The sequence below is a fragment of the Enoplosus armatus genome, chromosome 14 (genome assembly GCF_043641665.1).
Source record: "Enoplosus armatus isolate fEnoArm2 chromosome 14, fEnoArm2.hap1, whole genome shotgun sequence".
Taxonomy (NCBI): domain Eukaryota; kingdom Metazoa; phylum Chordata; class Actinopteri; order Centrarchiformes; family Enoplosidae; genus Enoplosus; species Enoplosus armatus.
The window spans coordinates 16,412,265-16,425,066 of NC_092193.1; the positions used below are offsets into that span (position 1 = coordinate 16,412,265).

The window sequence follows — 12,802 nt, forward strand, 5'->3', positions numbered from 1 at the left end:
TGAAGGGATTGTTGCCATGTTACGTTTTGGACTCCCTCGAGCATCATGTATGAGTTTCTGTGAGCATTATGTGTTTTCAAGCAGGTTTTTGCTTTTTCTTGCATGTGTCTGTGCAGCTGTGAGCCTGATTATACTTATACAAGTTCCTGCTGGTGGTTTCCAGGAGGGCTTTGATGTGTATCTGGGCAATGCACTATTAGAGGGATTTCCCTGGGCCTGACAGCTCAGAGAATATGCAGCGAAATGGCAATGCCAGTGGGCTAAAAGAATGCTGGAAACAGGATTAGGATCATATTCTGGCAGACCCTGTCACCTCCTCAATGGGCCGAGGTTTCTAATGCTGGCACTTTTCATTCTCGCCATGGTTAAAACCTTTAAGAGAACCATGGAGAGGAGGGAGGGGAAAAAGCACTGATTGAATGGTACACTGTGATTTTTGTGTGGGGGGCTTGCTCCGCGTGTGTGTGTGTGTGTGTGTGTGTGTGTGTGTGTGTGTGTGTGTGTGTGTGTGTGTGTGTGTGTGTGTGTGTGTGTGTGTGTGTGTGTGTGTGTGTGTGTGTGTGTGTGTGTGTGTGTGTGTGTGTGTGTGAGAAAGAGAGTCAAAGCAAGTGTGTGAGTCATACACAAACCTTTCTTGATTCAAAATATGTCAAGCTTTACAAAGATAAAAGTGCACTCTGCACTATTTACATGTTAGGTATACTTTTATAAAATACTTTTTTTCAAGTTAGGACAACTAAAATCTTAAAGTTGAACTGTCTCGCCTGCATTTTAAAATATTGGGCTCATATCGCTACCACAAATTAATGTGCGCCCCCCCCCCCCCCCAGATCTCTCTCACACACACATACAGTCACATGTCATCACTTGCTTAAAGGACAGTAGATGGGGATACGTGTGTGCCTATAAATAGGTGGTTATGGCTGGATAGTGGTGAATATACAGCCCTGAGTGTTAGAGATGGAAGCACCTGATCCCGCATCAAGGGCTCAACACACTTGACCCTGCAGCAGTACAATCTAGCAATCCCTGTTCAACCCCCAGGGCATGTATCTGTGTGTGTGTGTGTTTGTGTGTGTGTGTGTGTTTGGGGGATGGGTGTTAAGAAAAGAGAGAACATTTGGAACAAGAGTATTGTGTTATGTTCTCTGGTCCGGAGCCCCACGGGAGGAAATCCTGCCGTGCACCTGGACAGATTCCTCCCCTGGATAACAAGGACATTCACTTCTGCTGCATATCCACACCACCATCTTATCAGTCACACAATCGGGATGCCCTTGGCCGAGGACACACACACATACACGTATGTGGTGTAATAAAACACAACAAGGTTAGGGTGAACTGTTACACCCACATTAACGCTGCTAATCTGGTGAGATCATTATCCTCCTCCATCCGATTTTTGGATAGTGGTCATTCATAACGGTCGGCGAAACTGCACAGGTGCATTTGTTATTTACACACACTGAGTGGAGAATGTATGTAAAAGGCCGATTCAATTAACAGCAGAGCAATGTCACACGGCCGGGACGATGCACTTAACAGTGCATGTAAAGTTTACTGTGGGAAGAGCAAGGGCATGTTTTGGTGGAGGTGGCAGAGATGCCCAGTTGCCCCGTGTGTGTGTACGTGTGTGTGTGCGTGTGTGTGCGTGTGTGTGCGTGTGTGCGCGTGTGTGTGTGTGTGTGTAGGAGCAGGGTTGGGTGGGGGTCTGTGCGTTTTGACAAACCATGCTGTTAAAGATATAATAGCAGCATAATCACCGCCGCAGGCCGTCATTCTTCAGGATAATGGCCTGCTTATTCATTGGGGATGGCTTATGTCTCCATGCAGCTTTTTTATTTTTCAGATTACATTGTTCTTTTTCTGTCTCTCTTGCTCCCGTGCTCTTTGTCTCCCCACAAATTCTCATACATTTTATATCCATTATTTTAATTTGACCTTCTTCCCATCCCTTCATTGTCTTGATGCTTTTCTTCGTTTTCCTCTCACCATCAGCTTTTCTCCTAAACTCTGAACAGAAGAAGAGCCTTAAAGATATAACTTGCATTGTATGTTACTTGCTTTTACTCATATTTTACATTTGCCAAAGTAGGAATTGAAACCAACTTTGATCCTTCAGAGTTCTTTTTATGCACTTGATCAATAGGTTTTTATAGTTTGCTTACTAACTGAAAGGCAGACACCATTCAAACATGAGATCCTAAAGCTGACATCTACTTGTTGTAATTCTACGTTCATGCTGTTTAATGACATTTGCATTGCAGATTTTAAATGTAGTACACCACCCTTGTCGAGGCTTGGCCATTACCACCCCTATACTGTGTAAATCTTCAGCACAGATAGAGAGACAGCTTCATTATAAAGATCTCCAAGCAATGTTTTTATTTGCGATTATTTTACAACAACACTACTTCAAGTCTACATTGTTCGGGAGGAGTAAAGGAAACAACACTGCTGATGGTCCGCTCACTCTCTCCTCCACCATTATAAATCTATCTACCACTGGACCAAGTAGTTTGACAGAGACGGGGGGGGGGGGGGGGGCAGCATTAGAATAACAGCAACAACAGAACTCAAAGAGTCAAGACAGCAGTACACAGAGGACACGGGTCAATTATTCACTGAAATCTTTTCACATTCTTTGACTTTTCTGTCTGGATTGCAAGAGACATACGTTTCCAGCAATCCAAATGTTGTTCAATTGTAGAGAAGAAAGTGAACACATTTAAAATATGAATTCAACCCAGGACTGTTACACAGACAACCAACAGAGGAGGGGGAGACGGTGGGGGGGGTGGGGGGGGCGCGGCTGCCGGTGAGCTCAGCAAATACAATCTTACAATCTGACAGCTAAAGGAACTTTATCTGAGACAGAGTCCATTATCAATTATACAACATAATAGGAACTTTACAATTACCGTACCAGTAAACATTAATAGATAGACTTTTTTTTGTATTTTACATACTAAAATAATGTGCATTTTTTTCATGTGAAGACATTATCTTCCAGAACACATTAACAGAAAACATCAGAGACGCGTGTGACCCTCCTCATCAAGTGCTAACAGTCAGTCAGACTTTCACTGAAAAGCTGCATGTTTCCTCAAGAGAATATTAAGGCGAGAAAATATGGGTCAGGACGTAATTTTCCAAAAGTTCAAATTTGTTTACCGTATCATTTTATATTCAAAGGAAACAGATCACCTCATCTTAAAGTTATGTCAATCATGTTGCTGCCTTAATTGACCGTTTTAGCGCACAGACCTTTTGAATTTATAAAGGCGGTCTTAAATGGTATGCATGTTCATAATTGCATTTGCCCCAGCTCCCTCAGCCCGGGGCAAAATGTAATTAAAAGCTTTGAGAATTTAGTCACTGAAATCATTTTCTCATTATCAAGCCAGCCTCTGTACAAAGTGCCATATTACTGGCCATTAAACTGGTAAATTAGTCACTTTTAATTATGCTGTTGAGGACAACATGGCTCGAAGTTTATTTTTATTTATGTGCTGTTATGTAGTACATGCTATGTACATAACCACGCTGGTTAATTGAAATGTCAATGGTCCTGTGACAGGAATGGTCTCTTTGCTGCATGAGCGATCCCTTTTTCCTCCTAATTCCTTCAAAAGTGCCTCATTTATTCACATTATCCTTGTAAACATTATTTGCATTGTCTTTTAAACTGAGTGCATCCATCATCAGCTGTGTACATCTTTTTTTTTTTTATTTCAGATGTTACGAAGGTCCAGCATTACATGTCTGTTGGAAACATCATCGTATGAGTCAGGAGTATGTTCACTGTCCTCTGAGTCAGGACATTCCCTTGATCCATCGCATTATTTGAACAATGTTCAACATCTTATGGATTTTCTTTTCCCAAGGTTTTACTTTTGGATCTTTGAGCTGCAACTGAAGCTTAGAGGAGTCAACAAGCTGTGGAAGTGTGGTCTGTCTTGCAAAGCTGGTAAATGGGGTTCTGTAGGTCCAGTGCATGTTGGCATGTTTTATTTTTGGACATCTCTGCATGTCCTGTGCCCATCTACTCGAGAAGGGGTCAGTATACGGCTCCTAAAGAACTATCACAGTCACACAGACACGCAGTGGGGTGGGGTGATGCGTAGGCAGAGGCTCTGGCCTAGTTGACATTGTCCTCCATACGGTCTGATCCTCAGTTAGACATTGTGTCCAGTCCCAGCGAGGCAGCGTGCTGCTTGGCCCTCAGACGCAGGTTCTCGATGCTGGTGGTCTTGTTGTTGTGGCTGGTGAGGCCGCCTGCAGCCGACGCCTGTAGCAGCGGGCTGTTCCACACCTGCTGGGCGTGATGGGACAGGGACTGGTAGTAAGACTGGCAAGGCAGAGAGCCCAGCGGTGCGGGGGGCATGTTAACATTCATTCCCAGGTAGGGGAGTGAAGATGGGGCAGCGAGGTCGAAGGCAGGGTAGTGCACCAGGTTGTTGGTGGCGGCCATGTGCTGGCGGAACTGCTCCTGCAGACGAAACAGGCTGAGAGGGGAGGAAGAGTAAGAGTGGCTCTGAGAGAGAGGGCCACTGCTGGCCAGGCCACTGCTGGAGGAGGAGGGGGTCATGGACGGAGAGACTAGGGGAGAGTCTGGACAGAGAGAAGAGGGGGTACGTTTAATTGTTATAGCAGTCAGCTGATGAGAACAGTGTCGCAGATGAGGAACAAGTTTGTGAAGAACAAATTCAGCTCCTTGTCAGAGTAAAAATCAAGCATCCTGTGTTCTTACCTGGTTTAGGGCTGAGTCTTTTGCAAACTGGAGAGACGTCCCCAGGTGTCACTGCTCTCTCACATTTCATCTCCTCTCTCTGAGATTTACTCTCGTCCTCCTTATCTGTGGCATTGTCCTCCGTCGCCGACTCGCTGCCGGAGTGTTCTGCTGACGTGACGTTCAGCTCCATGTCCAGCGGTACAGGGCGGACTACAGGAACCTCGGCCTCCAGAGAAGAGGAGGAGGAGGAGGAGGATGAAGGAGGGAGCTGGGTGTCAGGAAGGATGGTTGTGGAGGGAGGAGCGTCCTCCTTCTCGCTTCCTCCTTCCCCTGACGCCTCCTTCTGCTTCTGAAGCTGCTCCTTCTGGAGGCTGCGCTGCTTCTTACGGAACTTGGCTCTACGGTTTTTGAACCAAACCTGATGACAGAGGAGCAAAGAGGACGAGTGAGATGGAGAACAGGCAGAAAAGATGTGGATGAAAACGGTAGCAGGGATTTCAACACACTCTAAATGATTGATTTGATGAGCATCAAATGAAGGAGCGGCATATGGAAAGCCCAAAATGTGCTGGCAATAACAAGCGTGTCCACAAGGCTGTAACAGAATTGACTTAGAATTTAAAAGCAAATTATCATAATCAAACTTAAATCTGTTTTAACAATGTTAATATTATTTTAATTGACACTGTATTTCAGGATGTATTCAAATGCATTACCTACATTTTCTTTTCTGCAGGCATAAGTGAAAACTTCACAGACTGTGAGCAAGGCATATGAAGTACTCCCTAAAAACATGTTTTCATTTTTTTCCCTTTATTGATAATAATGCACAGTCACCGATTTCAACTCAAAAACTGTGGGTTTTTATTAATGCAGCAGACAATTAAATTAGGCCTTTTGTTTTCTCTTTTCTCTATTATTTATATTACTTATTTACATCCAATAAAAAAAATGTCATCCCAAAAGAATAGGCCAGACCACCTCCACAAATTAGGTTGATATACAAATACTATAAAACTTTAGAGATCCCTGTAAGATACAAAACCTGCATCGAAATTACAGAAATTATACAAAATGAACACAATGACGTAATGACACGCAATAAAACTACAATTAAGAATTTAAAGTTCCTCTGAAGTCAATATTGCCTGTTACAAACACACATCCACATCCGTGTATTTGTTGTCTACTGTACAGTGTTTCTCGTTAGGTGTAGGCGTACCTGCACACGGGCCTCGGGCAGGTTGGTGCACATGGCCAGTCGCTCCCGCATAACCACATCCGGGTAGTGGGTCTTCTGGAAAGTCTTCTCCAGCGCTTCCAGCTGCTGTGCGGTGAAGGCCGTGCGGCTCCGGCGCTGTTTGCGGTGCTGAGAGCCGTAGCGAGCCTCCAGGATGATGTCTTGAAATGCGCAGCCGTTTGGAAAGGAAGAACACACGGCAAGTTTATTTTACTGGGCACGATGGGATTATGACACCGTACTTTATTTGCATGAATGTCAGCTGCACAATGTTTCCAAATATTAAATTTAATCATTATCTCATTAATTCACAGGCTGTCTCCAAAATAGCTGCGGTTAATTATTATTATTATTATTATTATTATTATTATAAGGCCTATCATAGCCTAGTCTACACATATGTCCTTTATACTGAACTGCATACAGAAAAATCGTGAAATACAAAATGACTGGGTCTGTTTTCAATAACAGTTTGAAGCTAATTTGTTTGGACGCAGGTCAACAGCCGGCGCACGAAAAAGGAGTTTGTGTATCTGTGTGAGCGTGCACTCAATTACCAGCTAGTCTCTCTGCCAGGGTGAGCGCGTGCACGGACGGCCGGTAGTCGGGCGCGTGCTGCGCCTGTTGCGCGGCCTGCTGGTGCAGGTTGTACATGGCGCTGAGGGAGTTCATGGCGTGCAGAGAGTAGCCGTTCACCCCGTAGTGCTGCATGGTGAAGGGTCGCTACCTGCGGGACAGAGGAGAGGGTGGTTGTGATTATCAGATAGAGGAAGGAAGGCCAGTTCAGTGTTTCACTCACGGACATTTTGACATTAAGGGCGCGTGGCTGCTGACGGACACGCTGTCACTATTGAGCAAGTGATCTCAAACCCAACCCCCGTTTTAATAAGAGAAACAAAAGCATCTGTTTATGGTGGATCCGCTGATAGGCTATAACACACACGAGCTTTTTATTAGTAAATGTCAGCAGGTCCTCGCGCTCAAGGGCCAATAGATTTTAATGTGTGCACTCAGACAAAAGTGTTATCCATTAACATCCAATTATCGCTCTGTTCAATCCATTAATTATACAAAAGACTTTTAATTGGTGTAATTATCACTCGTTCTCATAATGAACCGTGACGGATGCCTTATTCATGAATTTATTCACGTCGTCTCTGTGATCCCGGAGACGCCAAATCCCCATTGAAAACGTTGCTTTGACAGATCAAGGCGTCGATGAAATGTGTTGGAAAATGAAATAAGGAGATTTGTTCCGGGTCTCGGTGGCAAAACCGGCAACGGGATCGCAGGATTATTTTTTAATAGGCCATGATTACGGAAATGCTATTCCCAGTAAGTGCTGTTCAATTTTAGCGACTCTTTTTACTTCAGAAAATTCATTTTCCTGCAACCTTTTAATAGCAAAGCTTGCCAATTCTTTTGGGTAATTTTAAGGTATTTATCATTAAGATATAGGTCTAGATACTTGCAGCTTTTAATGATACAAGCAGATTAATTTCCTGAATGAAAACATCCATGTTAGAGTCTTTCACATGGCAGCAATTTCCCAAACTCTATTTTGTAGTTCTCCTTCACGACTGAGATTTTCATAGATGAAACGCTTGAGGACACGATTAGATATGTATTAATACGGAGGAGGCTGACAAGAGGGAATATCTCGGAGGCCCAAACAGTTATTATAACTATTACTGAGAGACCACAGGGAAAAGATATAAATCTTTCTGCAGTGTGACAGGTACAGTATCCAGGGAACTGGCTCTTGGACTTATGTACAGATATTTCTACATATTTCTGATAAAACTTTCAGGTCATCATTTTACTAATTTCGGTATTGTTGTATTGAGCCTACATTTGAATAATTTACAACGATTTCTTTGTGTATGCTCTAAATGTCAAGAAATGAATAACAACAGATCAGGATTTGTTGATACAATTATTTGTCAAGTAATTGTAGTTGTTTTTGAACCGTTTAAATTGCTCCATGCTCTAAAGTAATGCAGGGTATTATTTGTCATTTTAAACCTAATTGATGTTAATTTGACCAAGGCCATACTCTTTAACTTAACCTTATTACTGGGTGACATCTTTTTATTAGGCTATGATAATTATTGTGACAATCAAAGGCTAATTTAAAGCACTGAATTTCAGTATCTATTCATGGGTAATTTTATTAGAAATTATTCAATGATAATAATAATAATAATAACACCAGTAATAATGATAATTAGGCTATTGTAAATCTATCTTATAAAGCAGAAAAGACTGGGTGGTCGTTCTTGTAAAAGGCAGTTTTTTTTCTCTGTGTGTGTGTGTGTGTGTGTGTGTGTGTGTGTGTGTGTGTGTGTGTGTGTGTGTGTGTGTGATGCCCGCAGTGCCCATTCCCAGCCTATTAAGTGGCTGCGGCGGCTGATGAATGTGATCAGAGGGCAGTGGGGAATAGTTTAATTCGCCGGGACAGAAGGTGCTTCGCTAAACATTTACTTTACTCCCCCAAGTATTTGAGTTGAATGGGCCCCCCTCCCCGCCTCCCCCCTCCCTCCCCTTCGCCTCTCTGGCGGCCTCTTATCCCATCGCCCCGGGGCAACGTTTTGGCTGAGATGTATGGCTTCTCCGCGGGTAAAAATATGCATGTTGATCCCCATTTGGCTCCCCGTCTAATGGAAGTGCAAATAGGTTTCGACTGCGAGGCCCTCCATTTATCATCAACGCTGACACGGACGGACGTACAGTGGGACTGGGTGGTTAGCTCTGGGTTGGAGTCCCCGCGTGCTTGCGTGGGCAAGTGTGCGTGCGTGCGTGCGTGTGTGTTCTAGTAATAGGCCAAAGATTTTTATCGACTGCATCTTTCCTGCATATCTTCTCTGAAAATAAAGGTGTACATTTTATTTGAGGATTAAGCCTCAAAATGTATAAGAAAAACATTAATGTATAAACATTTCTCAAAATTTAGCCTACAGACTTTTATTTGTTTACACCTGTCAGCCTGCAAACACTGATGAAAGTTTGAGGGACTAAAACGTCTGCCATTGATTTTAATCTCACTTTTGGCATCATGTGCAATAAAGCTGCAAAGAAAAATATCTTGATCTCAGCTGCATGTGTTTTTCTTGTTTTGTGCAGGTGAACTTTTCAGCTTCAAGCCTGCCTTCTCGTGATTACCAGCTTTGCCCATCTTTTATATTTACCACTACATCTCTGGTTATAGCCTGTATCCTCCTGCCCATATCAAATTCAGCACAATAGCTCATCACTGTGAGCCTGTCAGCGCTGTTATTGTCATTCATAAGCTTCTCTCTGCTCCAGGCACTGGGCCCTCCTGGCAGCCCTGCTCAATGCTTCGATTATCAAACCGTCATTATGTAAATTGGCATGTACAGTGCAACTCTTTGATCCGACTAAATTAGGAAAAATGTTATTTGCTAACAGCCCCCAGGGGCACGAGTCGACCTGACAATCTGCTCTTTGCTGTGTCACAGTGTAAACTGTCAGAGGGCGAGGGACATGTCTTTGATTTTTTTCTCTGAGCTGTTATTATGAAGGACATTTGTTATGCAGGAGCCAGATTGAAATTTAAAGGTCTTTCGGTGTCTGGTATTTTATTGTCAGCATTTATCAAGATGCCAATATCACTGCGAGAATTATTGTCTTTATTTTGTAACAAGAATACATACAAGACATAACCGGAAAATGCAGGGACATTTACATTACTATGTTATGCCTCTGTGAATGTGTATCGCCTTTCAATTGTTTAATTGTAAACTCCAAAGAGTTCCTTTTCAGAAGAGACCTGGTTCATGTAACCAAAACAAGTGAAGAACAGGAGTCCCTTTTTATTTTGGACATGTCATGTTTGGGCTCGTGCATAAAAAAGGAGGTGCTTGTTAATGGTTAGCCTAAAACAAGCTTTTTGTTTTTGTTTATTTGTGTATTATTTGTAATGTGAAGGTTATGAATTTTAGTTCTCACGCAGGTTACGTTTTTGAGTTGCACACTGAAACTTAAAGATACCACATTTATGGTAACAAATACATTTCCAACCGAGGAACGGCTTTCGTCTCCACTAAATTGCTAAACATTTGTTACAGGCTCTTAGCATAACATGTAGGCTATTTATTTTGTTCACTTCACAAACAAAATAAACTTCATTCTGATTCAGAGGCAGTGGGAATTTTACTTGAATCACTTGAGAGACTGTGAGCCAGTTTACATGAAAATTAAAGTATTTTTGAACACTTTTTTAAAAAACAACATGTGAGAAGACCGTGTAACTGAATAAAGAGATGGTAAAAAGTTTTTACCTCTGGTAGAGACAGTCGTCTTTCCCGTGACGCACACAGACAGCAGACAATCCGAGCTCCTCAACTTCTTCAGGTTTCAGGTTTCTCTTCTGCTCTTTCTGCTGCCGTGTGTTTGGTTTTCCCTCTTTTCTCCGTCCTTTTGTCCGACAGTGAGATAACAAGTCGGGGCAATGTAAAAGTCATCCAGTCTGTTGCTTCACTTCAAGTCCGTCCGCTCGCGCTCCACCTGCTCCTCTCGTGGTGAATTGGCTGCGTCTCGCGCAGGAGTGGGAAACCGCCATCTGCTGGTGCGCGAGAGCCCGGTGGAGGGATTTTAAGGAGAGCTTCGCGGGGGTCACGCTGGCTTTCTATTGGCTCTCCGTGCTGTCAGTCAAGTAAATACGATCGCTGCTCGTCCAGCTGCAGACTCTGGCGCACTGACTTCTGGAGTTATTTTCAAATATGATCAATTTAAGCACATTATGTCCGCTAAATCCCTCCGTGTCTGTCTACACGTTTTTTTCCCCATTTATTGAAATTGATAAACATTCCCGAAATGTGAAGATTTAAGCTTTTTAATGGCTCAATTTTGGCAAAATGCGTAGATATTGATTTGTGGTTGACATCAAGTAGGATACATTTTATTTCTTGGCAAATAATTTAGAATATCATTTGTGTAGGTTATATTCCTTAAACTCAAACTTTGAACTAAGTAAAATGCTCCTGTCAAGGCATTTCACTGTAACATAAGATTTTTTTGTAGCCTGTATACAGAAGACACTTTGTCAACACATTTTAAACATCCACAGCTACGAACCTGATTGCATGTGTGTACAAAATATCGTATTTGTTTTTGTTTTTTCAAATCTACTATCCTCAAACTGCTTGTATGCACTTGGAGCAGGAATCCAATTGCCTTTCCTTAGTTTTTGTGATGAAAAGCAACCAACCTTTAGTTGTTTGCTTTTCGGCTTTTTCTCCATGCCACTGGAGGAGAGAGACTTTAGAGAGATGGCTAATAGATGCCAGGGTGCTGCCTTTAGACTCTCTCCCGGCCTGGAAGGATTTGGGATGGGATAGGGAAGACAGGACGCCATCTCAGCCTCCAAAAACCCCTGTCTTAAAATGACTGCGGGTAAGAGGATTAGGGCAATAATGCCCTTCTCTTCTTGAAGGGTTTTTAGAGAAGATTTCTTCTCCCGGAGCAAAACCGTTTAGGTAGGGAATTAAGGGCAGCGCAAAGTAGCCTTTTAATGTAAAGCTTGCATATTTTGTTGGGAGATTCTTTGGGAAAGTGCTCGGCCTATAACGCAGTTTTATCTCTGACCATGTTTCTCACTCTGAACAAATCTGAACAGTAGACAAAAGATTTCATGGAATAAAGAATATTTATGTCGCACATTAGCTGCACCCAAATGCACTGTTTATAGACAATCAGTGGTTTGCGGACGTTTATCATGAAGTTGAAAGTTATGGCTGTGTGTGTGTGTGTTTATGTGTGTGTGTGTGAGAGAGAGGAGGGGGGGGGTGAAGGTGAGAGGGTGTTTTTTTTTATTAAGGGTTAGGGTTACGTCAAAAAAGTCTTGTCTTTAAAATAGTAGCTAAGCACCAGTCATATATTGTAGTTTTAAATGATGACATTTTGTATTTCAACATTCAAAATCAAAAAAAAGTGGTTGCGTAGACTCTTGATAAATTATAACGTGAGTCCTTCGCTGTTATAGTGGAGCCTTCTGGTAAATTGAGACGGATTAAATATTCGATGTGTTTATTTGCTTAAACGTTGAATTAAGTACAAAAATATGAATAAATCAGTGTATTTCTTAACTGTGATTATTGGTATATTTAACAGGACAACGTTCAATTTAATTTGGCAATAAAAAAGTAAATAAAAAAGTAACCCCTTTAAAACTTTTTCCATGTGTGCTTCAAAGTCTCTCCCCTCGCCTGGAAAAACTCGTGTGCCTCTCTGGTTCCGTCGCCTTGGTAGGCTCCTATCACTCGCTTTTTTCTTCCGAGGTCTGAGAAAGAAAGAGGATTAACTTGTGAACCAATGGAAATAAGAACTTAAACGGGAGGTAAATCTGGCCACTGTCTCTTTGTGAGGACCGTCTCTAAAGCAATTAAAGCGAGAAAGAGTTTCTTCTCAGCGCCTCTCCACCTAAAGCTCCTTAGAGCGACTAGAGCTGTCCAGCGCATCTGAAGGGCTTAAACGCCAAAAAACAGCTCCCCTTACCCCTGTACCCAGCCATGCACTGCTGAACACAAGGTGCGGAAACAATGACCTCCAGTTCACCAACAACCCAACATTTAAAAAAATGTTCATTTGGCAAAAATCCCATAACCCCATGTAGATTTCAACCCCCCAAAAATCTTTCTTTTTGAAGAAATGTCTCTGCCAGGAGAGATTTCTGTTGTTTCTTTATTGATTCCCTGTCAGGTTTAACCCTTTTGCTCTCCTCTTTTAGCATTTGCAATTGTGAATCTGCTCCTCTTGTCTCAGCCTGCATTTGACAGAGGTATGAAGAACAAAATGATCTTTAATGC

General features: G+C 42.5%; 1 protein-coding gene across 2 annotated transcripts; it reads right to left on the reverse strand.

Moving 5' to 3' along the window:
• Nucleotides 1-4,174: 4,174 nt before the first annotated feature.
• dmbx1a (diencephalon/mesencephalon homeobox 1a) lies at nt 4,175-6,686 on the reverse strand. Of its 2 annotated transcripts, none has more exons than XM_070919525.1 (4): nt 6,535-6,686; nt 5,958-6,153; nt 4,754-5,153; nt 4,175-4,614 (listed from the first exon to the last, which is right to left on the reverse strand). In XM_070919525.1, exons 1-4 carry the CDS (start codon nt 6,684-6,686, stop codon nt 4,175-4,177), a joined length of 1,188 nt encoding a protein of 395 aa, XP_070775626.1. The 2 variants fall into 2 exon arrangements, with proteins under 2 accessions (XP_070775626.1, XP_070775627.1); XM_070919526.1 differs by having other exon boundaries at nt 5,958-6,136; nt 6,533-6,686.
• Between the last annotated feature and the right edge of the window lie 6,116 nt (nt 6,687-12,802).

Excerpts from the sequence above, each read along its gene's own strand:
- dmbx1a (XM_070919525.1), bottom strand. The coding sequence starts at position 6,686 with ATGCAGCACTACGGGGTGAACGGCTACTCTCTGCACGCCATGAACTCC. Across the intron at positions 6,154-6,534 it reads ACCCTGGCAGAGAGACTAGC|CGGCTGCGCATTTCAAGACA; the intron begins TGGTAATTGAGT and ends TTCCTTTCCAAA. Across the intron at positions 5,154-5,957 it reads TGCCCGAGGCCCGTGTGCAG|GTTTGGTTCAAAAACCGTAG; the intron begins GTACGCCTACAC and ends CTCTGTCATCAG.